The sequence below is a fragment of the Embiotoca jacksoni genome, unplaced genomic scaffold (genome assembly GCF_022577435.1).
Source record: "Embiotoca jacksoni isolate LCO1_2020_lvr unplaced genomic scaffold, fEmbJac1.0.p SCAF_62, whole genome shotgun sequence".
Classification (NCBI taxonomy): Eukaryota; Metazoa; Chordata; class Actinopteri; family Embiotocidae; genus Embiotoca; species Embiotoca jacksoni.
The window spans coordinates 1,061,085-1,084,819 of record NW_027185417.1 but is presented as its reverse complement, the minus strand read 5'-3'; the positions used below and the strand labels follow the sequence as shown (position 1 = coordinate 1,084,819).

The 23,735-nt window shown below is 44.1% G+C and overlaps 1 protein-coding gene across 10 annotated transcripts in view; it reads left to right on the top strand.

Moving 5' to 3' along the window:
* The window catches only part of tcf7 (transcription factor 7), a 72,054-nt gene extending 48,459 nt beyond the window's left edge, over window positions 1-23,595 (top strand). The window contains exons 5-13 of one of the 10 annotated variants that reach the window (XM_069174884.1): window positions 5,449-5,536; window positions 9,734-9,823; window positions 11,457-11,576; window positions 12,299-12,461; window positions 13,099-13,206; window positions 14,523-14,570; window positions 16,828-16,876; window positions 18,202-18,274; window positions 20,955-21,511. In XM_069174884.1, coding sequence (XP_069030985.1) covers window positions 5,449-5,536; window positions 9,734-9,823; window positions 11,457-11,576; window positions 12,299-12,461; window positions 13,099-13,206; window positions 14,523-14,570; window positions 16,828-16,876; window positions 18,202-18,274; window positions 20,955-21,333 — 1,118 coding nt within the window. In that variant the 3' untranslated portion in view covers window positions 21,334-21,511. Of the gene's footprint in view, window positions 1-5,448; window positions 5,537-9,733; window positions 9,824-11,456; window positions 11,577-12,298; window positions 12,462-13,098; window positions 13,207-14,522; window positions 14,571-16,827; window positions 16,877-18,201; window positions 18,275-20,930 lie in introns of all 10 variants that reach the window. The other 9 variants (XM_069174888.1, XM_069174885.1, XM_069174891.1 and 6 more) reach the window with 9 other exon arrangements.
* The last annotated feature ends 140 nt before the right edge of the window (window positions 23,596-23,735 follow it).

The window sequence follows — 23,735 nt, the reverse complement described above, 5'->3', positions numbered from 1 at the left end:
AAGTATCTTCATTCACTTAAAATTGGCTCTTGAAGTGCGCAGCAGACTGCAGCGGCTCGAGGGGGTTAAAGCTCTCTGGCATCAGGAGCAGCAGAACGGTCCAGCCCTCTTAGAATATAAAGTATCTGCAGACATTTATGGTGACATAAAGATCTTCCTAATCCCAGGTCTAAATTTAGCTGCGGTGCAGTTTCGCGTTAACGTGGCAGCGGAGTTGCAGACGCTGTCACACCTAAACCCCGCTTTATGTCATCCCCCTCGCACCAATGCAGCCGGAGTCTTAAAATTACAGACGTGTAGTGACAATGACAGGAATGCGAAGGTACCAGTTTCCGAGGTAACCAAAGAGCCTGTTGGCAAAACTTCGTTGTTGTTTTTTAAACTCCTGTTTTTTTTTCTGTTCCCATGGACACAAAATAGTTGGACCTCGGCTGAGTGATAAACTGTCTTGTAATTATATAAGACATTGTCAATTTGTCTGACAGATGAAAGAATCATAATTTCAAGGTTTTGGTGAAACAAAAGTGAACGGCATCTTATTTTCTCATTACATATTCACCAGGAAATATACATCTATTTGCAGACTATGTTGTGTTGTTTTATTTAGACATTTTCTCAGACAAAAGTTGTTTAAAACACTCGTAATTCTTTGCCGCACTACGTTTTATGTTTTCCATCAATTAATGGCGGGTTGTCACGCAGATTTGACTGATCACAAATTATAATAATCCATATTAGAAAAAGAAATAGCAGACAATTTAATGATGGCGAATGCAGGCGCGTCTGAGGCTGCAGTGCACCCTTCTGTCTGCTTGCGTTTGACGTTGCGCTGGTCAGTTCAGTCGCTTCTTTATTCAGCCGTGACGCCACACGTGGTCGAGAAGCGGACTCGTGCCCAGTCGATCGGAGCGCCGTCACATTTGCTCTGAATGTTTCTGTCAGATATGACTGTTGGCTCGGTCAACAGATTATAAAATATGAAGGTGGATAAGCAGAAGTGAAACGTGTCTGCACACGGCCACGCCGTCATGTGCAGGATCGACACTGACTGTACAGTGTTGGATGACTCATGGTTTTACTGTACACACGAACAGGAGTGTGACTGACTCGTTGCATGTAGCATGCTTTAGTTTAGGGTGCTATTCTACTGCCGCTTCAGGGACGTACTATATTTCTCTTATCAATAAAGCCCACGAATTTACCAAAAACGATAATCCAATAAATTGATCCTTCTGACAAGTATTTTTTTTTTTATGCAGCCGAAGGCTGATATTTCCAATTTCTCTGTGCCGTAGAGCTCCACCGATGTTCAAAAAAAATGAAAAACAAATAAATGAGCTACAATTTTGAGTTAATTCCACACACACCGTCCTGCTGCTCTCCGGACGCGCTGCTACGGCGCCATGTGTATTAATCCGAAGATGAAAATAGTCCCCAACATTTTTTATTCTCGTTAAGAGTAATAAATATTACTCTTTAAGTAAATACTTAAAGTACCCGCTTATTTCAAGAAATGTTCCGACATTTAAAAAAAAAAAAAAAATAGCTAAAAGCTTTGTCAGATTAACAATACTAATAATAATTAACAATACTAACTGTTTTATTTTTTATTTGTCCAGATTTTTATGAGCTTATCTTATTTTATTTCTCTTACATAAGTTTAGTTTTAAAAGTTTCAGTTTTTACAGTTTTATTTTAAATCCTTTCGGTGCTTATGACAAAATTTCTTGCCGTTACTGGAGAACATATCTATGAAAGTAATTTTTTTGCTTTCGAAGTATTTGAGTGAAAAAAATATTTGTTTACACGACGTTTAGGATGATATTCTATTTGATCTAAAGGGAAATTACTGTAAATGTTCTAAAACACACATGAATACAAAATATAAAGGCAAAAATTAATATTGGCATACACAAGTTAAAACGGATAAGTTATCTTATCTAAATTAGAGATCTAACATTGTAAAATATTACAGATTGGGTCCTGACTGTCTGTTTGTGCTCGTGTTAACTTTTTACATTTTCATTTTTGAGTTGACAGCCTGAGTGAGTCACTCAGGCAACATGAGAAAAGGGAACTGTATTGGAAATGAGATGTGATGAATAATACGACAAATAAAAACAGTCACGAGATATGACTTTTATCACGTGCAGTTTTACATTATAAAAAAAAAAAAAAATTTTTTACTATTACTCGACGTTTGATCTTAAAAAAAAAAAAAAAAGAATTGTTCCAGTACTTGAGTTAAATTTGTCGCCTCTCTTACTGTAACAAAACACTACCGAGTTTCTGCTGGTCTTTGGCCCTTTTATGTACACCACACAGGCTGATTGTCAAGTCATTTAAAGGCTCAGATGCTGCAGTGCTTTCACTCTCAGTGGTTAGCACCACCACAGCACGTTATCAGTGCAGGAATACTATTTTCATCTCCACGACTCTCGGTTCAATACGCACACATTCTGATACCGAGTCCGCGCCGAGACAGTTTGACTCAAATGCTTTCCCTTTGAAGTGTTTCCCGACGCTGACATGGAGACCGTGAGATAGTTGCCGTCGTTGTTATTAGGCGGCTGCTTTAAAAGGGGCATTCCAAAGAAAACTGCCCCATTACTGCTGCTAATTTTCCCCTTCAGGTTTCCCAACAGCCGACAGGGCGGACAGCGTCGAAGCCGAGGCGAAAACGTGACTTACAGAAACCTGGCATTATGTTTCCATGACGATTAACCGCAGAAACGAAACTTGTGTGCATTGCGTTTAGGACTTTTGTTTTGATGTTTGCCATACAGTCATTTTAGGGAACATGGGTAATTTCGAAAACGGATGTGGAGTTAACCATCTCAATATCTCGAGAAGTATTCCTTGTTATTAATGCTAATATTTATCAGTACTCTTTAGCAGTTAATATGTGTCATGGGTAGTTTTAATATGGCAGTCTCTTCTGTCCATCAGATTTGATTCCAAGAAATGTTACAGTTCTCTTCTAACCTTATGCAGTATTGATATTTGCCTACGGGCACATTCAGGCTGACATTCGCCCTCTGGCAAAAAACAAAATTGCCCGTGTTGGTGATGCCGGTGAGAAGATGAAGCTCAGGTTAAAGGAAGATGTAAACAGCTTTTTATATTTCATCTCTGAGACAGGACCGTACAACAAACTTGCGTTCTCAAAATGAAAATTTTTTCACCTTTAGTTAAACTAAAGCTCCACAATCCTGCACGCTACAAAGTGTCTGGAGGAGAGACTAAATACGTCCTGGATAATGTCCGTCGTGTCCAACAGATGTAATTATTTCGGATGCATTTCTGAGAATTCTTTCGTTTGTCAGCTTGCCACTCCCAACACCCGTTCGCCTCGGCCACTGTTGGCCTCGGAGAGGCAGAGAGTTCGAAAGCCTTTGCAGCTGCTCTTCAGACTAAAAAGCGGCGCCGGAAATGCGGAATTCATCTCAAATCGAACCAGAATCTAAAAGTAAATTCTTCTCTTTGCAGCATAGTTGTTTAGCGGCACTCCTAGCGCGGGTTTACGGCTCGATGGTTGGATATTTTGTGCCGAAATGCACGTTGGGAATGTTAGTAAAGGATCAAAGTCTGTATGTACGCAGACTCGTACCTTGACCTTCGTATTTTCTGACACGGTCGTCGATCTTTTGTGTTGAGGATTCAACCAGGACAGCTTCATGTCCGTCCGAACTATACTGGGGGCCCCCAAACATGAATCACACAATATTAAAAATAAATGTTCCACTTTGCAACTCTGCAGACACAACTCGCCAAATGTTCTAGCGCCTGGCTGTGCGTCGTTGTAATCGGATGTCCATTTGTTTGGTTGTTGTTTTTGTGTGCTTCCAATAAATGGAATTCACCCTGATAAACACCTTTTTAATATGTTGAACTTTGAGTATCTAATGATGATGATGATGAAAGTCCATTCTACCTGTTTTAATAGTTTGTTATCCCTTCTTACAATACTTGTACCACACGTCTGTAGTGTAACTCACCGGCGCCTTCAGCTGCTTGTGTCTGTCTGATCCATATGCTGTCGGTGACTTTGGCTTAGATCACATCTTAACTATTTAAACGCTTGTTAAGTCGCTTGTATTGCTGTAAACAAGTTTGATTCATGTGCTCGCAAAAAAAACATTTTAGATGTTAATTGTTTGGCTCAGTTAGCTCGCTACGTGACGAGTGTTTCATTTAAAAATGAAGTCTTCCAAAGCTTCAACTTGAGGTTTTTCAGAGGACTGAAACGTGAAGCTTATTTGTTCACACAACCTGCATAATTGAAACAGTAATTTTTTTTTTGGAAACATAATCTTCTGAAAACTTCTGATGATAAATGCACAAAAATGGAAACAAGCGGAACAGATGAAGGTGGGACGTTAAGGACGGATGAATTGTGGGAACGGACAAAGAAAAGGATGAGAGAGGAAAGAAAAGAGCCGAGGTCTGTAATGAAGGAGGGAGAGAAGCTGAGGGTTGTAGCAAGGGGAGGGAAAAGAGAGGCAAAAGGTAAAGGAGGGGTGAGACGGAGGGCAGGAACGAGGAGAGTCTGGCCAGCGGACGGGTGGAGGGCAGCAAGAAAAAGGGACGAGGGGAGGAGACGGGGAGGAAGGGTGTGGCGGGACAGACGGAGGGATGGGAGGTCGGATCGGAGTGGTGAGACAGGTCGACTGACTCAGTCGCATTCCTGTCATCCAGATTTATGGCAGCTCAGGGTCCTGAAACAGGCCCGGAGCCGCGGCCAAATTACAGTCATCTAGAGCATTCCTCTGCTGCAAACACAGGTTAGCAGCCGGGCCGCGCTAAGTGCTAGGTGCTGCCTGTTGACAAATTACTTCCTTTGAAAGGGCACAAAGAGGGAGACAGTCAGAGGGGGGAGGCTGGATATCTAGTGTGCGAGGGCAGAGAGTCGACATGTCTGTGTTGCTTTTGTCGGAAACATATTTTTCATTTTTTTTCGTGCTGAAAGTAGAGTTGTGAAACTGTCTTGTTTGTCTGCGTGTTTGAAAATGTGGGCACTTTGACCGCAGCCCCGGACTCGTGTTGAATAAACCGGTGACGCCAAATGGCAGCGTCGGTTCCCGGTGGAGAGTCCCACGCTCACACGCACACGCACACACACACACACACACACACACACACACACACAGACACACAGTGTGGCAAGGCTGGAGCGTGTGACCTGTGTTAAGGCCATCCCTGCATTTAATTCCAGGTTCCCAGGCTGCTAATAGCACTAATAGCCCGTCAGACTGAGGCCAGGGGCCGCTGACCTCACCTAACAACTGTGTGTCTCTAAACACAAACACAGAGCAAGTCACAACATTTATTAAGGTTGTGCTGTCTTATGACGTAAAGTAAAAAAAGAAACTGTGATTAAAATTGTGTGTGTGTGTGTGTGTGTGTGTGTGTGTGTGTGTGTGTGTGTGTGTGTGTGTGTGTGTCCAGGCGTTCACAGGCACCAGTCCCAGGACCTCTCAGGGTATTACTCCCTCCCTCCAGGCGGCGTCGGACAGATCACTCCTTCCATGAGCTGGTGGGTTTCTCTCACAAACACACACAAACACACACAAACACATGAATCATTTGCGTCATTTTTTTTTTTTTTTTTTTTAAGCAAAATCGCTGACTCGACTCTGGTTTTGTTGATCAGACCCGACGAGCCCTTTGAACGAGTAACTTCTGACTTTTTTCACTTTTTATGACATTTTAGAGACCAAACAATTATCTAAAAATCATTCACAGATTAACCAGTATTGAAAATAAAACATTAATTACAACCCTAAACCGATTCTATGTGTTTTTGGTGTTAATAACTGAGTAACAAAATGTTAAACATGAGGACATAAGAGGGGCAATAAAAAACGCTCTGAGAACTGAGCGCTGCGCTGTGGATGTACTCACTCGTTGCAGCTTCTAAAATGTGAATATTTTTCACATTAGTGAATGAATATCTTCTTTTTTTTTTTTTTTTTTGGGACTGTCAGTCAGAACAAACAAGGAATATGAATGTCATTTAATTTTAGGGAATTGCGAAGGACATTTTTCACTGTTTTTAATACTTCTTGAAACATTTTGCCTGCAAAAATAATTGACAATTAAATGTATTGCTCGTCACGGCCGGACAAATATGCTTCTGCTCTTTAGTCCGAACGTTTTTTTTCTGTATCCGAGGTAACCTGTAACTAATGCTAACCCACAAATACTCACTTTTCAAATTGATTAAAGAAAAGTTATCAGCTCGTCTTCTCAAACTCCATCATCATCATCATCATCATCATTTCACAGCATTGCTTACACATACGCCCTCTGACCTCGGCCAATGGTACATACATCACCGGCTCACCTGGTGTCAAGAGTAGCTAACCCAAGGTCACGTTGTCATGGAAACCCCTTTCTTTGATCCCGTTTGTTTTGGATTATTAACTCCTCTGGTGGCTTCTGGTCAAAACAGAAGGAATGCGGACGACTGCACAAAAAAAAAAAATCGCACTGAAATGTCAACCGCAGTGGTGCTGTTGTGACATGGACACAAAACTCTGCGACTACATCCGTGCGGTCACAAGAGAGTCCTCAGAGGGCGTGTTTGTTTTGTTTTGTTCCCTGACCGAAATCAGATTTTCAATAAAGAGACTTGATGTGATTTAAAATTGGACGATGTTGCCAAGATGACATCTCGGAGGGGGAAAAAAAAAAAAAAAAAGATGCAGCAGTGAGCACAATAGTACCTTCACATCTAAATATGCAGCTCAGCTGTGTGTCTCAGGATGTGGAGGATTCTGGGAAATGTTGGCACTTTCATGTTGATCCCAGCCTCTAATAAGCGCTCAAAGACCCCCGAACTATAAATCAAAATGTGTGCGTGTGTTTTTTGGCTTTCATCCCCGACGCTGTGATTTGATTTTCATAATAGTCTGGTGGAGGGTCGCGGCGGCGGCGGCGGTGTAGAAAGCTGTGCCGGATGGGACGCCTGAAACAGGCCACATCTGTTCCACATTGATGTCGTTTCATTTCAGGTTTCCGTCAATTCGAGAGCTGATTGTGAGCTCTCGATGTCACGCTGGCTGATTGTGAACTTATAATGTCAGGCTCCCATTGATTTATGGATCAGCACAAATCCATTTATTACAACCTACAGTATCTGTGCCTGCGCAAATCCCCTGCAGGAATAGTTAAAGGCTTACATCAAATGTCATGGAGATTTGGGATGAAAGCTGGAAAAAGTTTGCGTGTGCGTTTGCTTACATGTGTGTGTTTATGTCAGTTTTTCATGTTTCTGTAAGACGAGCTGTCCGTCCCCCAGACATTTCTCCCAAGTCTGTGATTTACAGGCGTATTATCTTTTTCGGACGAGAGCACTTCACGATGGAATTTCACAAGTGTTATTAACAGCTAATCTCCTTTAACCCAGATTATCTGCTTGTTTTGGCCCCTCGTAGTGGGCTTCTTTGTTGAAGAGGAGGAAGAGGAGGAGGAAGAGGAGGAGGGGAGAGCACGGAGAATGAGCGGATAAAATGTCAAACTGTTGTTTTTTGTTGTTGGGATGTGTTTTTAGCCTGGTCTCGACTCCTGTCCCTCCCTGACCACCTCCACACCCCCCCCCCCTCCTCCCACGCCCTCCCCCTCTTGGTCAGTAACCTCAGACCAGGAGGGTGTCAGGAATTATCTGAGATGTGTTCTGTTGTTTTGTAGTGATGCAGTTTAGCAGGGGGCGACCGCTGTGGTTGCGTGGATTCCTCGCAGTATTAAATACGGTGTGTTACAGAAGCCTCTTTATCTCCTATGGACCAAAGATCATAGCTTGAAGTGACACATTTTTCAACTTTGGCCATTATAACATGGAACTCGGCAAAAAGATTGCATTTAAAAAGGCAATTTACTGCAGGAATTGGAGATTTAAGGAGCAAAATGTTCCGCCTGTGTTGCCGAAATATCTTTTTAATCTTCAATATCCAAAGTGCGGCGTGGTTGAAGTTTGGGGAGTTTGAGTCGGAAAATAAAAGCCCCAATTCCCATTTTATGCTCGCTGTTTACTTTAAGGAAGTAACATTGTACGGACTACTGCTCCTTTTATCAGTGAGAGGTCTTGTTGGATCCATCGAAAAGCTTTTTCCTTTTTTGCTGACATTTTCAAACTCTGCCCTTTTTGACTGCAGCTATCACTTAGCAGTCTTCTCGGTCCCACGTTTTGACTACGAGCGACAACATGGCGCTAAGCGGCACAGCGGTGCAGGTTGTGTAGCTTGTCATTTCATTCCCAGCATACCTCTGTCCAGCCATGCCTTTCACACGAGGTATTTTTGTGCCGTCACTCAGGAGCTGCTGTTTGCACCGAGTCTCTTGTGTGTGTGTGTGCGTGCGTGCGTGTGTGTGTGTGTGTGTCTGTGTGTGCAGAAGGTCTGCGTGAGGATCGATGTTGAAACCACGGAGCGAAAAAATAAACAATACTGATTGATGGATTGTTTGTTTATTAGCTTGTGAGATTTCGGTGTGTGTGCGTGGCCATTTAGTTTGAGCTGCCTCTCTCTGAACAACACCTGACCCGAGTTGGAGTGCGTGACCTCGGTTAAAACAGGATTACAGCGCGAGCGGTCCTCCAGGAGCTGAGCCCAGTAATCTCTGGATCTCTTCCCAGCTCGGGGCCTCTGCTGCTGGGCTTTACTGTACGTGCAGCGCTGCCTTCTGGGGCTAAAGAATAGATACAGTTAAGAAGAAGAAGGAGATCAGCTCATGTGATGGATGATGATTGTAAAGGTGGTTTAAATGGTGGATGTGGATTGGAGAGTGTGTGTGTGTGTGTGTGTGTGTGTGTGTGTGTGTGTGTGTGTGTGTGTGTGTGCGTGTGTGTGTGTGTGTGCGTGCGCGCGCGCATATGTTGAAACACAGGCATGAATCAGTGGAAAGGGGGGGATGGTTGTATTGGCTCTCAGGAGGTTGAAGTGTGGTTTTTCTACATATCAAAGGCTCTTCCCTGCACCCCATCCCCACCCTCGACCTCCCACGGTGTGTGTGTGTGTGTGTGTGTGTGTGTGTGTGAGTGTGAGTGAGTGTAAGTGTGCGTGAGTGTTTGTGCTCCCAGTGAGCCAACTATTGACACACAGCTGTCAACAGTGCTGATGCAGTCTTTCCACGGGGGATTGTCGTGCATCAGAGCATCACGAGAGGCATTAAGCCTCGTGAATTAACTTTATATAAGAATGATCAAGTGACACACAGGTCCTGAAGTTTATATATTACTTTGTTTGTAATGTTTGCACATTAATACACATACATACATTTAACATATTTAAGCCTCAACGCACAAGAGTACAAATAGAAAAAAACAAAACAAAGGCAGAGTTTGAAAACTGAAGGTTTGTTGAAAACATTTCTGAATATGTTGCTAAAAGAATGATAGACAGTTTATGTTAATATTAAGTAATGAGGGCTGTAAAAAGCAGCTCACGGGTAATAAATCATCTTCAGAAAATTTACTATTATTTCTCATTCCAGCTGCCTAATCATCAACACCGGAGCTGGAAAGTGTTTGTGCAGGATGTTTTCCAAAGTTTCTGTATTACAATAGAGTCATTTGTCTTGATTCCAAATTTCATCAAATTTAATCATGAAATTGCTTTTGGTTTAAGATATTGGTAGATTTAAAGGGCTAAAAAACAACAAACAAAAACCTTGTACCTGTAAAGCTAAATGGCACCAACTGCTACCGTCTCTCCCCTCTGCTGTGCCGTGGCAGGCAGAGCCAGCCAGTCTATCCTGGCCTGTCCCCCTGTGGATTCAGGCCGTCCTACTCCTCCAATCTCCCCAGCGCCTCGCCCTACTGCAGGTACCGTAGCCGGCCGGCCGGCCGGCCCGACAGAGCCGAGCCCGGCCGGAAAAACAAAAAAAAAAAAAAACATAAAGGCAATGCTCTGCATCATCAACTCCCGTTTATAGCACATTTAAAATGCCTGAGCAGGAGTTTTCCATTCATCATGGCAAACTCGTGTCCGGGCCCTTTCGTCACATTTCATTGGACGGCTGCTGTAAAAAGTCAGTGGAACCAGTGTGCTGTAAACAGGACCAGTTCAACGTTTCGCCAAAACACGCTGAGTCCAGGCAAACTGAGCCGAGCCAAGCTAATCGCTGCTGCTGGTTCAGAAAGGCCACACGCACACACACACACACACACACACACATAGAAACACACTCCACCATTAGGACAACTGCTTCCTTTATCGCTACTTTTAAGCTCTTTTCTGCTTTTTGTTATTTGTGTGCGCCTGATCTATCACACTTAGAAATATAACTAAATTTAACATTAAGAACATTAATAATACGAGTGTGACTCCGCTCTCAGTTTGAGTTGCAGTGTTTTTGGGGGTTTTTTTTCTCAGCATGCTTTACAAGGCAAATGTGACTCTTTTGAATGATTGTTTAGGATCTCGCACACAAAATGAAAGTCTCTGCTTGCAGCACACAGATGCTGCGTCTTCGCTTGGCCACGAACACGAGGCCACGGCCACGCAGAGTAAACCAACCTTTTATGTTGTTTGTTGGAGACCTGTGTTATTGCAGACAGGTGGGGTTTCTTCACCATGATGGTCTAATGCCACTGGTTGTTTAAGAACCCACAATGTTGCCAGTACCTGAACTTGTCAGGTGCAGTAAACCCCACTTAATAGCTCCTGAAAGATGAAGGTTAAAAACAGACAATACGAATACATTTTGATTTATTTTATTTTTTTTACCCGAACACACACTTAGCTGCTTCAAGCTACCAGCAGCTGATGCTTATTGCTGCTTAATTTTTTTTTTCCTTCTGTAAAAGTGCCAAAACATAAAGCATCTGTTTTTTTTTTTGCTTAATGTGAGAAACTTCTGGAAAAATGAAGCAAAATACTCTCACTGTCCTCGAATTAATAGACTTGGAACATGTGGTGGTTGGTGAAATTACTTTTGGACAATTAAGACGCGCTCATTAGTGCTCTAACTGAATAAAAGGCTTCAAACAAGTCAAGGTCTGAGATGGAAAAAGGTATCTTCCTCCTCTTCCGCATCATCTCCCAGCCCCTGTCTCAGTAATGCTTGAACGCCCTCTAGTGGTGACAGATATTAACATCACTGCTGCGTCCCAAAAAAAATATAGAAGCAACTCGCACAGTTTGACCTCAGTGATTGCTATGAACACCAACTTTTTAAGATTTTACGCTTTTAAAGAGCTTCTTATCGGTCTATACAGCCTGTATTTCCTCAGTCAAACCGCTGTTGGAAGTTTTAAGACGATACCACACAAACCTTTCAGCCCTGAGATGATCCACCAAGAGAGGCTTTCCGCGCTTGTCGGCCCGTTGCTTCCCCTCAACTCTTGCTTGTGCTTCGACGCTCGCCGTCCTCTCAGCCTCCGACTCGCTGCGTCTCGCTGACCGTTCTCCACCCTCCTCTCCCTCCACCCACCCCCCCTCCACTCCCTTTACCAGGTTCCCTCACTCTCTGATGCTCGGACCGTCGAGCATGCATCCCACAGGGATCCCCCACCCAGCCATAGTGCCCCCTTCAGGCAAACAGGAACACGATCAGTATGACAGGGGCATGTACGTGTAAGTATTGTCCACGCTTTACAAGTTTCCCTTCCTTCATTCAAACTCAGGGACCATGATTTTTATTTAATATAAATATTTGATCCGTTTAAATATTAATATTTTCATGCTGATTCAGTCTTAAGTCCTTTGTCCGATATTTTTTAATTTAAAAATGGAAATGATTTTGACCCAAAGGACATCTAAAAGATTTGACATGAATTCAGGAACTTTTACAACATCGACGGGTATGTTCAGAATGTTGATTTACCCAAACATCCAGTTTTCCCACTTTTACTTCCCCTTTAATAATTTTGACATTTTGTGAAAAGTACGTATTCATTTTCTTGTCGAGAGTTCAATGTGAATATTGATGCAGAAGAAAGCTCGTTAAGCTCAGCATAAAGACTGAAAACGGGGGAAACGGCGAAACCTGACTCCAACCGCAGCGTCGAAAAATCCAATCTTATTAATCAACGCAATATATCCCGTTTGTTTAATGTGTAAGGAACAGCAGACTATAAAAAAAAAACAGGTTGTGGTGCTACAGAGGGCTAAAGGTCAGATTATCCCTTAGCAGGGTGAAATTGCGTAACAGATATTTGCTGCCTTGTGAGAGCAATAAACCAAGTCGAATTCCTTGTTGACAAAAATCAAAAGACAAACACAAAAATAGATTCTCAAATCCCTTCAGCCATCTTCACCCCGACCCCCTCCTCTTCTTCTTCTTCCTCCTTCCTCAGGAAGCAGCACGTGGAGGCCAAGCGGGAGAAGGAGCCCAAGAAACCGGTCATCAAGAAACCCCTGAACGCTTTCATGCTTTACATGAAGGAGATGAGGGCGAAGGTCATCGCCGAGTGCACGTTAAAGGAGAGCGCCGCCATCAATCAGATTCTGGGACGGAGGGTGAGGGATGCGCACACACACACACACACACACACACACACACACACACACACACACACAATGAAGCTCAGACTAATCCTGTTTCCAGGTCAGTCTGTAATTTCACACATGAGAAACATGAGAGGATTGTGGTAACGTGAACTCTGTTCCTCTCATATACTGCTGCTCACCTCTGATCGTACTCAAACTAGCTCATCTTCAGCGTTTTCTTTTAAACATCAGCCAGAGGGACTATTTGAAATGACTTGTGAGGTTTCATATCTCCTGGAAATATCGTTTTGTTTATTATCATTTTCATTTATTTGGTATTACTTTGATACAATCACAAATACTTTATTTTGGTCTCACAAATAAAGTGACTATATATGTTTTATTGATATTATCGTAATTAGAGCCCTCGCCATGTAAAGTCGAGAGGAAAGTTTCTTCTCTAAGTGTTAATAATTTATCTTTTACTTTGATGTTCTCGTATTTTTTTTTTCTCCCAACATTGAAGAAAACTTTTGTTAACTTGATAACTTGACCCACCAGAGACTGTTTCAAGCAGATAAATACAAATACTTACAGTTTCTTGTGTGTGTGTGTGTGTGTGTGTGTGTGTGTGTGTGTGTGTGTGTGTGTGTGTGTGTCCGTCCAGTGGCACGCACTGACCCGGGAGGAACAGGCCAAGTACTATGAGTTGGCCCGGAAGGAAAGACAACTGCACATGCAGCTCTACCCGACCTGGTCTGCTAGGGACAACTACGTAAGCACATTCCCTTCTTCCTCCCCCTGTTTGCTCCTCTTCCTCCACACTGACTGCCCCCCCCCCCCACAATTTGTAATGAAACCCCCATGAGGGTATTCCTGATGATGATTAACAAAAACATGACCAGAAAAAATGTTTAAAAAAAAAAAAAATCTTTCCAACTTTTGTTATGCAAAATTGTGGAAAAGTCATACATATTATATCCGGGCTGTTGTGGGAACGATCTCTAGAGTAAAGGAAGGAGTCATTTGGTTGCTATGGTTACATTGAGCTTGCAGCAAAGAGAAATGTAGTAAAGCAGGATAAGATAGTTTAAAAAAAAAAAAAAATACACATTTTTAACATTTGTGTGGATCCATTGATGATGTGTTACGTTATTGTTACTTTACAAAAAAAACAACTTAGAATTAATTTTCTTTATTGTTATTGAATTATATGTCAGGGGATGTTGCACTTTGCTTAAAGAACTTTTTTTTTTTTAATTTTTTTTTTTTTTTTTTTTTTTATACTGATTCACCACAGTTTACAGTAAACCAGGTGGAGCACAACTCCAAAAATCTTTCAAATTAAAGTGTCTGAAGAAGAACATTTGAAAGAAAATGTCAAAATAAAATAAGAATGAAGAACACACAATAAGATTTTGAACTCCAGTGTTTGTGCTGCAAATAGTATTTTCTCAAATCAAATGTTTACTCGGAGTCATCTTTTACAGATTTGTCAGACCTTATTTTTTTGTAGTTTTTCAGTCGATTGAAACACAACACCAGCAGGTGTATTAACATAAGATTGAGAAATAAACGAGAGCTATTTATGCTTTGACAAGTGATCGAATGATCCACTATTTATTACATTAATAGTGCCGAGTTTGATTTAATCAGCTTCTCAGACGTATTTGACAACATGTCAAAAACAAACAAAAAAAAGTACAGAACATTAAACATCAACAACTGTTCCAACCAACTTGACCTCTTTGTTCTCTTGGTGTGATTCCCTGTAAATAAAAGAAAGATTACAAAAAAAAAAAAAAAAAACAGAACAGGACTAATTTAATAAACCAGAACTGGGTGAATCAGAGTTCGCTAATATTTGTCTTCCTCACCTCAGAGGCTACCACGTCAAAAAGCAGCCTGATTATAGACTCGCAGGCCTGTCAGTCAGTCAGTCAGTCAGTCAGTCAGTCAGAACTCATAAAAGATAGAGGAGAAAATGAAAGGAGTGTGGTGCATGCGTGTTTAGTTGAATGTTTTGGGGATGTGCTGGATCTGGGCTGCTGTGTGCCTCTGACCTCTCAGTTTGCTGTTGAACTCTTGCAGGAGGCGGGCCTTAGCGGGGTCGCAGGGGAAAAGAGTAAAGCTGATTGGGTAGGGACACGTCTTACGGTGGATTTATACCTCTGTGGTGGAACCTTAAAAAAAAAAAAAAAAAAAAAAAAAAAAAAAAAGTAGCTGCATGAAAAGGGTTGTGGGTATTCCTGTGCAGAGTCTGCATGCGCCTTCCAAAAATCTTAACAACTCGCGCACACACAGACACCCACCCACCCACCCACCCACCCACCCACACCAGCTTCACAAACCAACAGCACAAAAAGTCTTGCACTTTCCCACAGCTATATAACCAGCCGTCTGTTAACCTGTAAACTGAATCACACAGAGGTATAAATCAGCCTGTTTTGCTCCACTAACAGAGAGCAGGGCCGCATGGCTGGCCTCGCTGCCTTAGTTTACTTATCTATTCATTTACTGGACATCCCTGTTAAAACGCAGCACCTTCATTTTCACATTAGACAACTGTGACCCCCCCCCTCCCCCCTAATGCGGAGGAGACACTGAAACCAACCTTTTGACACGAGCACTCTCTAAAAACAAATCCTTAATATGTCCAAAATAAATGAGTGTGAGAAAAATGTTCAGGAGAGCTGCCCCCCCTAATAAGTTTTTTTTTTTTTTTTTTTTAATGGTTGTAATAGAAGCTGCTGTTTTAGCCCGCCCCGTTAGACACACGTTTGAGCGGTAACACGTTTACGCTTCTCTCTGCTGCGCTGTCTTGCTTCTCTATATGTGACTGAGCTCTGTAGGACATGTAGGACAGGCATGGCAAAAGCAGTTTATGGTGACACTTTACTGGGACTGTGGTTTATAACACCTTCAAAACGGGCGATTCGTATCGCAAACGTGCACGCTGACTCGCCTCCAAATGTCGTCCCCTCATTTGTCTTACCGACCGTGCCGGATAACGAGCCGACGTTTCAAAATAAAAGTCTCATTTGCGAGTCGGTGACCTCCTGAACGTGTTATAAACCAGATCTCTGCTGAACTGTGATCATGGGTGTAGTAGGAGCTGCCTGCATGGGGCTTCGAGCCTTTTTCCAAGCAGCTCAGGAAGGCGTTGAGCACTGTGTTCGGTTCGTGTGGACACGCGCGATGATGACTCTTGAGCTCTGTGATTAAACTCGAGCGGTATTGGGCAGGTAACTTTATTAAAGCATGTCACCCAAGTCATAACACAGTCCCATTTTTTTTTTTTTTTTTTTTCCATTTTTTTCTTTCTTTCTTTCTTTCTTTCTTTTTTTTGTTTTTGTTTTAATTGACGCCACGCGACGCGTTGCGCTTAAACCCGTCGGTCGTTCTGCAGCCGTTCGATGAACTCTGACACCGACGTCCACCGCCTCAAACGCGGGAGCGTGAAGAGACGACGACGACTCCTCTGATGCCGACGTGTGCACGCATTCGCGGCTTCGAATACTGTCTCGTCTGTAACACGCACACACCCCACCCCCCTCCCTCCCCGTCGCCCTCCTCGCTCTCTCTCCTCGCCTTAAAAAAAAAAAAATACAACTGGACCTGCTCGCGAAACAGGAAGAGAAGCTCCACGTATCGCCCCCGCACCTGTGGAGGGTTTCTCCTCCCGAGTCACAAAATATACACACACACACACACACACATGCGTATATATGCATATATATATATATATATACACGGCCACAGAAAAAGACAAAGCTTCACAAAGCTGCAGTTGTTGTTGAGGAGTTTGTGAAACCACATAGACAATGCTGACAGCGAGCCGAGGAGGGCAGACACTGAAGCGTAGGCGGTAGATCTCTGTACCCACATCCTTCATCTCGCCCAAATATGAGGCCTCACTTCACCATCACCGGATCTGCGTGAACAACTCTGATGTTCACCTCAACAGTCGCACACATCGCGATCCGCCTGGAGACGCAGCCAAAAATAAACGTACAAGAAATCTTTTAAAACTGATTTTTTTATTTTTTTATTTTTATTTTATTGTTATTTTTTTTATTATTATTATTTTTTGCAACATCTCAAGATTTTTTTTTTTATTTTTTTTTTTATTTTGGGGACTCTCGTTTCATTACGATCGACGTCTCACGACGATATAGCTAATCTGGGTGTGTAATCTGCTTTTAAGACAAAACAAATTAACTTGGGGAGGGAGGGAGGGAGGGAGGGAGGGAGGGGGGGGAGAGACCTGCTGCTGCCGCTCACCTCCAGCCCCTCCCTCCCTCCCCCCCCCCCGATTGATGAATATTCAGTCCGTCAGTCATCTCAACGGTTGTCTCATTTCATTGGGGGGTTGTTTGTTTGTGTTCTCCCACAGGGCAAAAAGAAGAGAAGAAAAAGGGAGAAGCAGCAGGACTCCAACACAGGTAAACACACGCACCTCTTTTTTTTTTGTTCTTTCCCCCGTCCCCCCCCGTCCCGTCCCCCGTCCCCCCTCGGAGTGAGAAACCGAACGGCCGGCGTCGACTCCTCCCGTGTGTCCCAGAGGCGTCGAGCCGAGCTCGAACTTGCGTCGGCGCTCGTCTCCGACGGCAGGATGTGTCTCTAAAAAAAAAAAAACGTCAAACCCCAACCCGCCCACTCTGGTTTCCACCCGACCCGACCGATGAGAGCGTTTTTGGGTTTTTTTTTTTTAATCCCGGCGCGCATCACTTTTGCGTGTTCTCATCAAAGCTCTTCCGAGATTAAAAAAAAAAAAAAAAAAACTCCCCGTCAGACGCCGCGGGTGGTTTTTTTTTTTGTTGTTGTTGTTGTTGTTTTGTTTTGGGTGTTTTTTTTTTTGTTTTTTTCCTCTCCGTCTTTTCCTGCGCCGTTACTGAAAGGGGGAAAACGAAAACGAGTCGAACCGACTCTCGACCCGTTCCAAGTGACGATCGGGCCGGGATCGCTGCGTCGAGGTAGAAAAACGAGAAGCCGTAACAGTTTTGAATCTTATTATTATGCGCATTTTAAAGAGGAACGTGGACGTCTGGAGTCTTTCTTTTTTTTTTTCAGATTAAGGAGCGCGCGACGGAGAAATATGACTTTAAAAAAAAAAAGCTGCTTCGGCTTGACCCGGACAAAACGCCGTAATTCATTTCAAAAGTGAACAGCCCGAGTTAAAAACAAACAAACAAACAAACAAACAAACAAAAGAATGCGGTAACTGGATGTTGATCTGGAGCGTCGGCCTCCGGCGGGGAAGCCGTGAAAGCGTGCGTCCGTGGAGCGCTGACGTCTCTCGACGTGGAAGCGGGGAGCTTTGAAGAGCTTTTTTTGTTTTTAAATCCCGTACTAACAAAGGGTGTCACGGCACGGCTGCTTCTCCCCAACCCTCCTCCTCCCCAACCCACCTCCCGTGTCGGGCCGGTTCCTCCCGCCGGTTCGCTGATGTTGCATTGTTGTGCTGTAAAACGTCTACTAACAGTTTTACTTGACGGCTCCTCTCTGAAGCTCCGACCGGCGCTTTTTCTTTTTCTTCCTCTCATAATCTCTTCTTCTTCTTCTTCTTCTTCTTCTTCTTCTTCTTCTTCTTCTTCTTCTTCTTCTTGTCTTCATGTCTTCTCGCGCGTGTCCTCCTCACCCTTCTAACCCTTTTTTTGTCCTCCTCCTTCTGCTCCTCTCTTATTTTCTTTCTTTCTTTTTTTTTTTGTGGGGGGGGGGCTTTTCCTCCCTCCTCCTGTCGTTGTGCATGCCGCGCCTCGTTGCTCAGACCCGGGCTCTCCTAAGAAATGCCGGGCTCGCTTCGGCCTCAACCAACAAACGGACTGGTGCGGCCCTTGCAGGTGTGTACCGAACCAACGTCCGCCTCCCGCCTCCCGCCTCCCACCCCCCACCCCCCCCCACCCCCACGGCGCCGCTCCGCCCCTGTCCAGCCGACTCGCCCCGCATCCTCCTACCCCCCCCCCCCCCACCCCCCCGCATCCCATTTTAACCCCTCTTGTCGCATCACTTCTGTCCCATCGCTTCATTCCTCGGAGGCGGTCCCGCTAACGCCCCGCCCCCCGCCCCGAGACGAGCTCCGCCTCCCGGGAGTGTTGGGTAATCCGGCCTGGGCTCCGCACGCTGTCTGTCACTAACCTGCTGCTTCGTCGCCAGAAATGCTTGTTTTCACAGCAAAAAACAAAAACGAAACGCAACCGCGAATCCGAGGAGGGAAAATGCGCTCTCGATACGCGAAGAGAGGGAAGTCGAAGCGACCCGTTCTGCCGGCGTCAAAACCGGACCTCCTGCGGACGGAAGCGTATTCGGTCACGTCGGTCCGAATAAAATTCAAGAGGCGCATTTTCATCGGCGAGGGGGAAAAGAAAAAAAAAAAAGGAATTTGAAAACATACTACATCTGCCGCACGGCCTGCAGCCGGTCGATTATGAAAGGGCTTCCTCCTCCGAGGTCAAAGGTCAAAAGGTCCAAAACTGTATTTTGAGCTATCTCACTTAAAAACTACAGTTCCGCCGCGTCGTCATCTTTTTCTTTTTTTTCTTTTTTTTTCTTTTCCACCTCCAGAGCTCGGAGGTGGTTTCGGTTCAGCGCCGCGTTTCTTCTGCACTTCGTAAAGCAGTCAATACGTCAGAGGGAGAACCCACTCAATAAAATAAAATAAAATTTAAAAAAAAACACGCTCGGCCGGTGCAGAGCGGTGAGCTGGTAAACCTACCGATCTTGTTTTTTTTTTTTTTTTTTCTTAAGTCGAAGAATTTTAAATCAATACCGCGCAAACCTGAAGACTCGAAGAGAGATTTCACCAGAAGTTTGTGCAACTTTTTTGGAGGGTATTATTTATTTATTTATTATTTTTTTTCTGCAACCGGTTCGTAAAACTTCCGACAAAAAGTACTCCAACTCGTTTTTTTTTTTTTTTTTTTAAAGTCTGATTGAACTTCCAACACCTACGGCTCATTTTACCGCTGCAAAGCTGCTGCAACGACCCCGAATGGCTTCTGTTTGGGTTTTTTTTTTTTCTTTTAATGACCTTTTCATAAAAATCGCAAACAGTCATTACGACAGTCTCCGTTCCCCCCCCCCCCCTCCTCCTCCACCCGCCCCGTCAGCGGCGGCCGACGGTGCGATGTAAACCGTGAGAAGCGGCGGGGATTTACGGCAGACGCCCCGTCGACGGCGTCACTGCAGGCGTCAGGGATCCGTGCGGTTCTGCAGAAAAGACACCAAAAAAAAAAAAAAAGAAGAAGCTTCTTCTTCTTCTTCTTCCTGCAGCAAGCTGCAACCCCGTCGTCTTCCCCCACCGTCACGTCATGGAAATCTGACCGTGTGTGTGTGTGTGTGTGTGTGTGTGTGTGTGTGTGTGTGTGTGTGTGTGTGTGTGTGTGTGTTTCGGTTTGAGAGAACAAAGGGGGCTGAATGTGGTTAGAGCAAATCCTTATCACCACAGCTCCACACACACACACACACACACACACACACACTCAAACTCCCTGCAGCGTTGCATTTTGACGGCGTTCTCATGCCCATCTGCTTTCAACTTTCTCCATTCATGCGATGTGGTAACCGGCGCCTTTTGATGGTGAACTCTGACATTTCGAAATCACTTTCTATCGCGCTCTCCTCCTCCCTCCCCCCCCCCCCCCCCCCCCTCCACCACCCCCCCGCCCCCTCGCTCCCTCTCTAAATATGGCCCGAGCGCCTTTCCCTCCGCGGTTACACCTGGTGACTCATATCGTGATTCTGGTGATGATCGCGGGATCCCGTTCGCCGCTTTGATGCAGCGCGGAGACGCGCACAACGCTTCGCGAGCTTCACCGGTCGGCCCCTCCAGAAATCTCTCTCAAACGTTCAATTCCTTATCGATGTCAATGTGCGTTAAAAGGGAAATATATATATATATATATATCAAAATGTCTTTATATTAATGGAAGAGTTTCACATTTTTAGGGGGGAAAAAAAAAAAAAAAAAAAAAACCTAAGTCTCTGTTTGAGCTGTAGAACCAGAACCAGGAGTTTAGTTCAGCTGAGCTTAGCGTCTGGACTGCAGGCGGGTTCAAACAATGAGCCGAACGCGTTCGACCGTTTTTCCGTCTTTCCCGATTTTTCGCAAACGCGTTTTCTTTCGAAAAGCGATCTAATATTTGTATTTATTGATTTATTTGATTTCGGCGACACCCCCGATTACCGCATAAAAGAAAGCAACTTTCAATTTTCCTTTTTTTTTTTTTTTTTTTTTTTTTCCGACTCAGAAAAAAGTGCCCTCAAACTAAAAAAAAAAAAAAAAAAGCCTTCGCGCGCAGGCGCGTGGACGGATCCGTGGTGGAAAATGACCTCACCCGGGACACTAATACTCCCCCCCCCACCCCCCCTCACTCACCACCACCACCACCACCACCATCCCCGTCCCCTGCCTGTCCTGTCCCGTCCGTGGAGCTCGGTGTGAATGATGCATCTTCACTTGACGCCTGCTGACGTTTACCATCCACACTCTATTCACAGATAACTCTCTCTGACTGTTCCTAGGAGGAAAAAGAAGTGCATTCGCTACCTTCAAGGAGGAGGCTGCCCCAGCCCAGCTTCTTCAGATTTAAGTGCCATAGACTCGCCCCCCTCCCCGTCCCCCGCCCTCCACCACCGCCTCTACCAGCACCGGCGCCCCGCCTCCCCGGGCTGCTCCCCGCCGCCCGCCTCCCCCGCCGCCCGCCTCCCCTCGCGCGCAGGCGGCGGCGGCGGCTGCGGCAGACGCGGCGACCTCCGCCAGCCGACCAAACACGCACCCCCACCCCCACCACCACCGCCACCACCACCACCACCACACACCCGGGACTGTCCGGCAAGCAGACGCACAGCTCCGCGGCGCTGTCGGCCGCCAAGGCGGCGGGACTTTCTCTCAAAGTGCTAACAGAGACTCAGTGATTCGACTCCCCCTCCCCTCCCCTCTCCCGCTCCCCAACCCCACCTCCTCCCCCCTTTCTCCCCCATCCCAGCTTCCTCCGGAGCCGCGGAGACCACCTTCGTCGCACAACGGCACCCGGGCGAGAGGCGGGATTCTCCCGAGAGTCCGCATTTCTACGCCAAAACAACGGGACGCGTGGAAATCCACGCGCAGCCGAGAAAACAAAATTCTTTGTCTCCCCGTCTGCTGCGGGTTAAACTCGACCAAAGCAATTAGTTTGACCTCTGAGAATCTCTTTTTTTTTTTTTTACATAAATAACTCTGGAGCCGTGTGGTGGTTGTTTTGTTTGTTTGTTGTTGTTGTTGTTGTTTTTTTCTCCCCCCCCCTCCCTCCCCTTCTCCCCTTTCTCTCCCAAAAACTGACCTGTTGTTTCGACCTTTACGACAATCATCAAATGAACCTAAAAGCAGACCTAAAACAAACAAAAAAAATAAAACCGAGGCACAGATCTGACTTCCAGACACTTTCGTCCAGCTTTTAATCGTCCCGTAGAGACACACCGCTGACGCGTCGCCATCACAGCCGTCGCCGTGACGACCACCGGGCCGAAGCAGCACAACCTCAGATTTCACTTTTTTTTTTTTTTTTTTTTTTAAGCCGTCATTTTACAAACAGTCCCGACTTCTGTTCCACTGAATTTTTAATCGTTTTTATTCCTACCCGTGAAGCTCCTTTGACATAAAAAGATATATATTTTGCAGCAGGTAAAAAAAGAGAATTCCCAACTTCAAGTTACACGACTTCTTTTAGGCACTTTCAGGCTGTCAGACTCTGGCTTCATCAACCGTTATATATATATTTTTTTGTTGTTGTTGTGTTTTCTCCTAAGTTTTGTTATTTTTGTATGAAATCTCGTGTGATTTTTAAGGTCAGATGTTTTGCTGGTGGCAAAACCGTCACAAAAAGTGTTGTTTCCTTTTTTTTTTTTAATTAATAAGTCTCTTGGCTGTTTTTCCTTTTTGACTGAACATTTTTTGCAGCTCCGCAAACTAATCTGAGACCAAATGGGTACTATTATATTGCATTGTGTTGTAAAGTTTTATATTATAATTAAACTTTTATATGTTTTTATGTAAAAAAAAAAAAGAAAGAAAAAAAAAAGTTGCATAACTAAAAAAAAAAGAAAAGATTCTTTTAGTTTCTACCATGTCTTAAAGCAATACATTTTGTGTTTGTGAAGAGTTTTACTTTTTGTTTTGTTTTGGGTCGTGTTACTGCAGCAGCCTTCAGGCTCTATCTTGTATTCTCAATCTGTGCATGTTCCAATTTTAACGTAACGAGAAGACTTTTTTTTTTCTTTTTTTTTTCAGTCAAGAAAATAAATAAAGCTTTAATTTTATTTTTTACTGTTCTGCTCGCAGCTTACGACTCTTTGTGGCCAAACTGCAAGGCCGAGCTTTTTGTACAGCAAAACCGGTTTCCTCCAGCAGAGAGCGCTGTTGTGCTAGAAATAGCTCGTTTTAACCCCCCCCCCCCCCCGAGGATGTTCAGGTCAGTAGCGGAAAACACCTCGAAAGATGTCTTTTGTATTTTAAAAAAAAAAAAAAAATGAAAAAAAAAAAAAAAAAAAAAAACCCGCCTCTGATGTATGAATCGTGTTCTTTTGTTTTTGTTTTGATGTAATAAAGTGTTTTGAATATCTTGTCCGTGCCTGCTGTGGCTGTAAAGTGAACACGGGATTTCAAGAATTGTGACAAAAGTTGTTAAAAAAAAAAAAAGATTAAAATGGATCAATTTGCCTCATTAAAAAAAAAAAAAAAAATCAGTTGTCCTCAGCAGCTGGCAGTGTCAAGACAAAAAAAAAATGACAGAGACGCCATCCATTTAATGATTTATTTACTCCTTCAAATTTTTGACCATCCTAAAAACCAGCATCGGAGCTCACGAGAAGAGGTTCCAATTCAATACAACATGAATGAGGAACGAGTTACCCGACGCGGCGCGACGACGCGCGCTCTTCCAGTCCAGAGGCCGTTATATGCAGAAAACATCTTTGCACCTCAAACCTGGGCTCTTTCTTCTTCTTCTTCTTCCTTTTAAACAACTCCTCTTAAAACACGGTTTCACAAAACGGACGCATTTACAGAGCAAAAAAAAAAAAAATAAAATATTCAACCTTGTATTTCCATTGTCAAAAAGCCATTTTTTTATTTCATCAATTGAACTAAAAGAAAACGGGTCCAGTAAAAAAGACAACCAGAGCGATTGGTGAGGGGGGGGGGGGGGGGGGGGGGGGAAGGAGAGGGGAGAATAAATCCAAAAGGACTGTCTTTGAATCTTTAAAAAGGGTACAAAGCCATGAAACCAGGATTATTTATCTTTATGTCAATACACAACATGAGTGTGT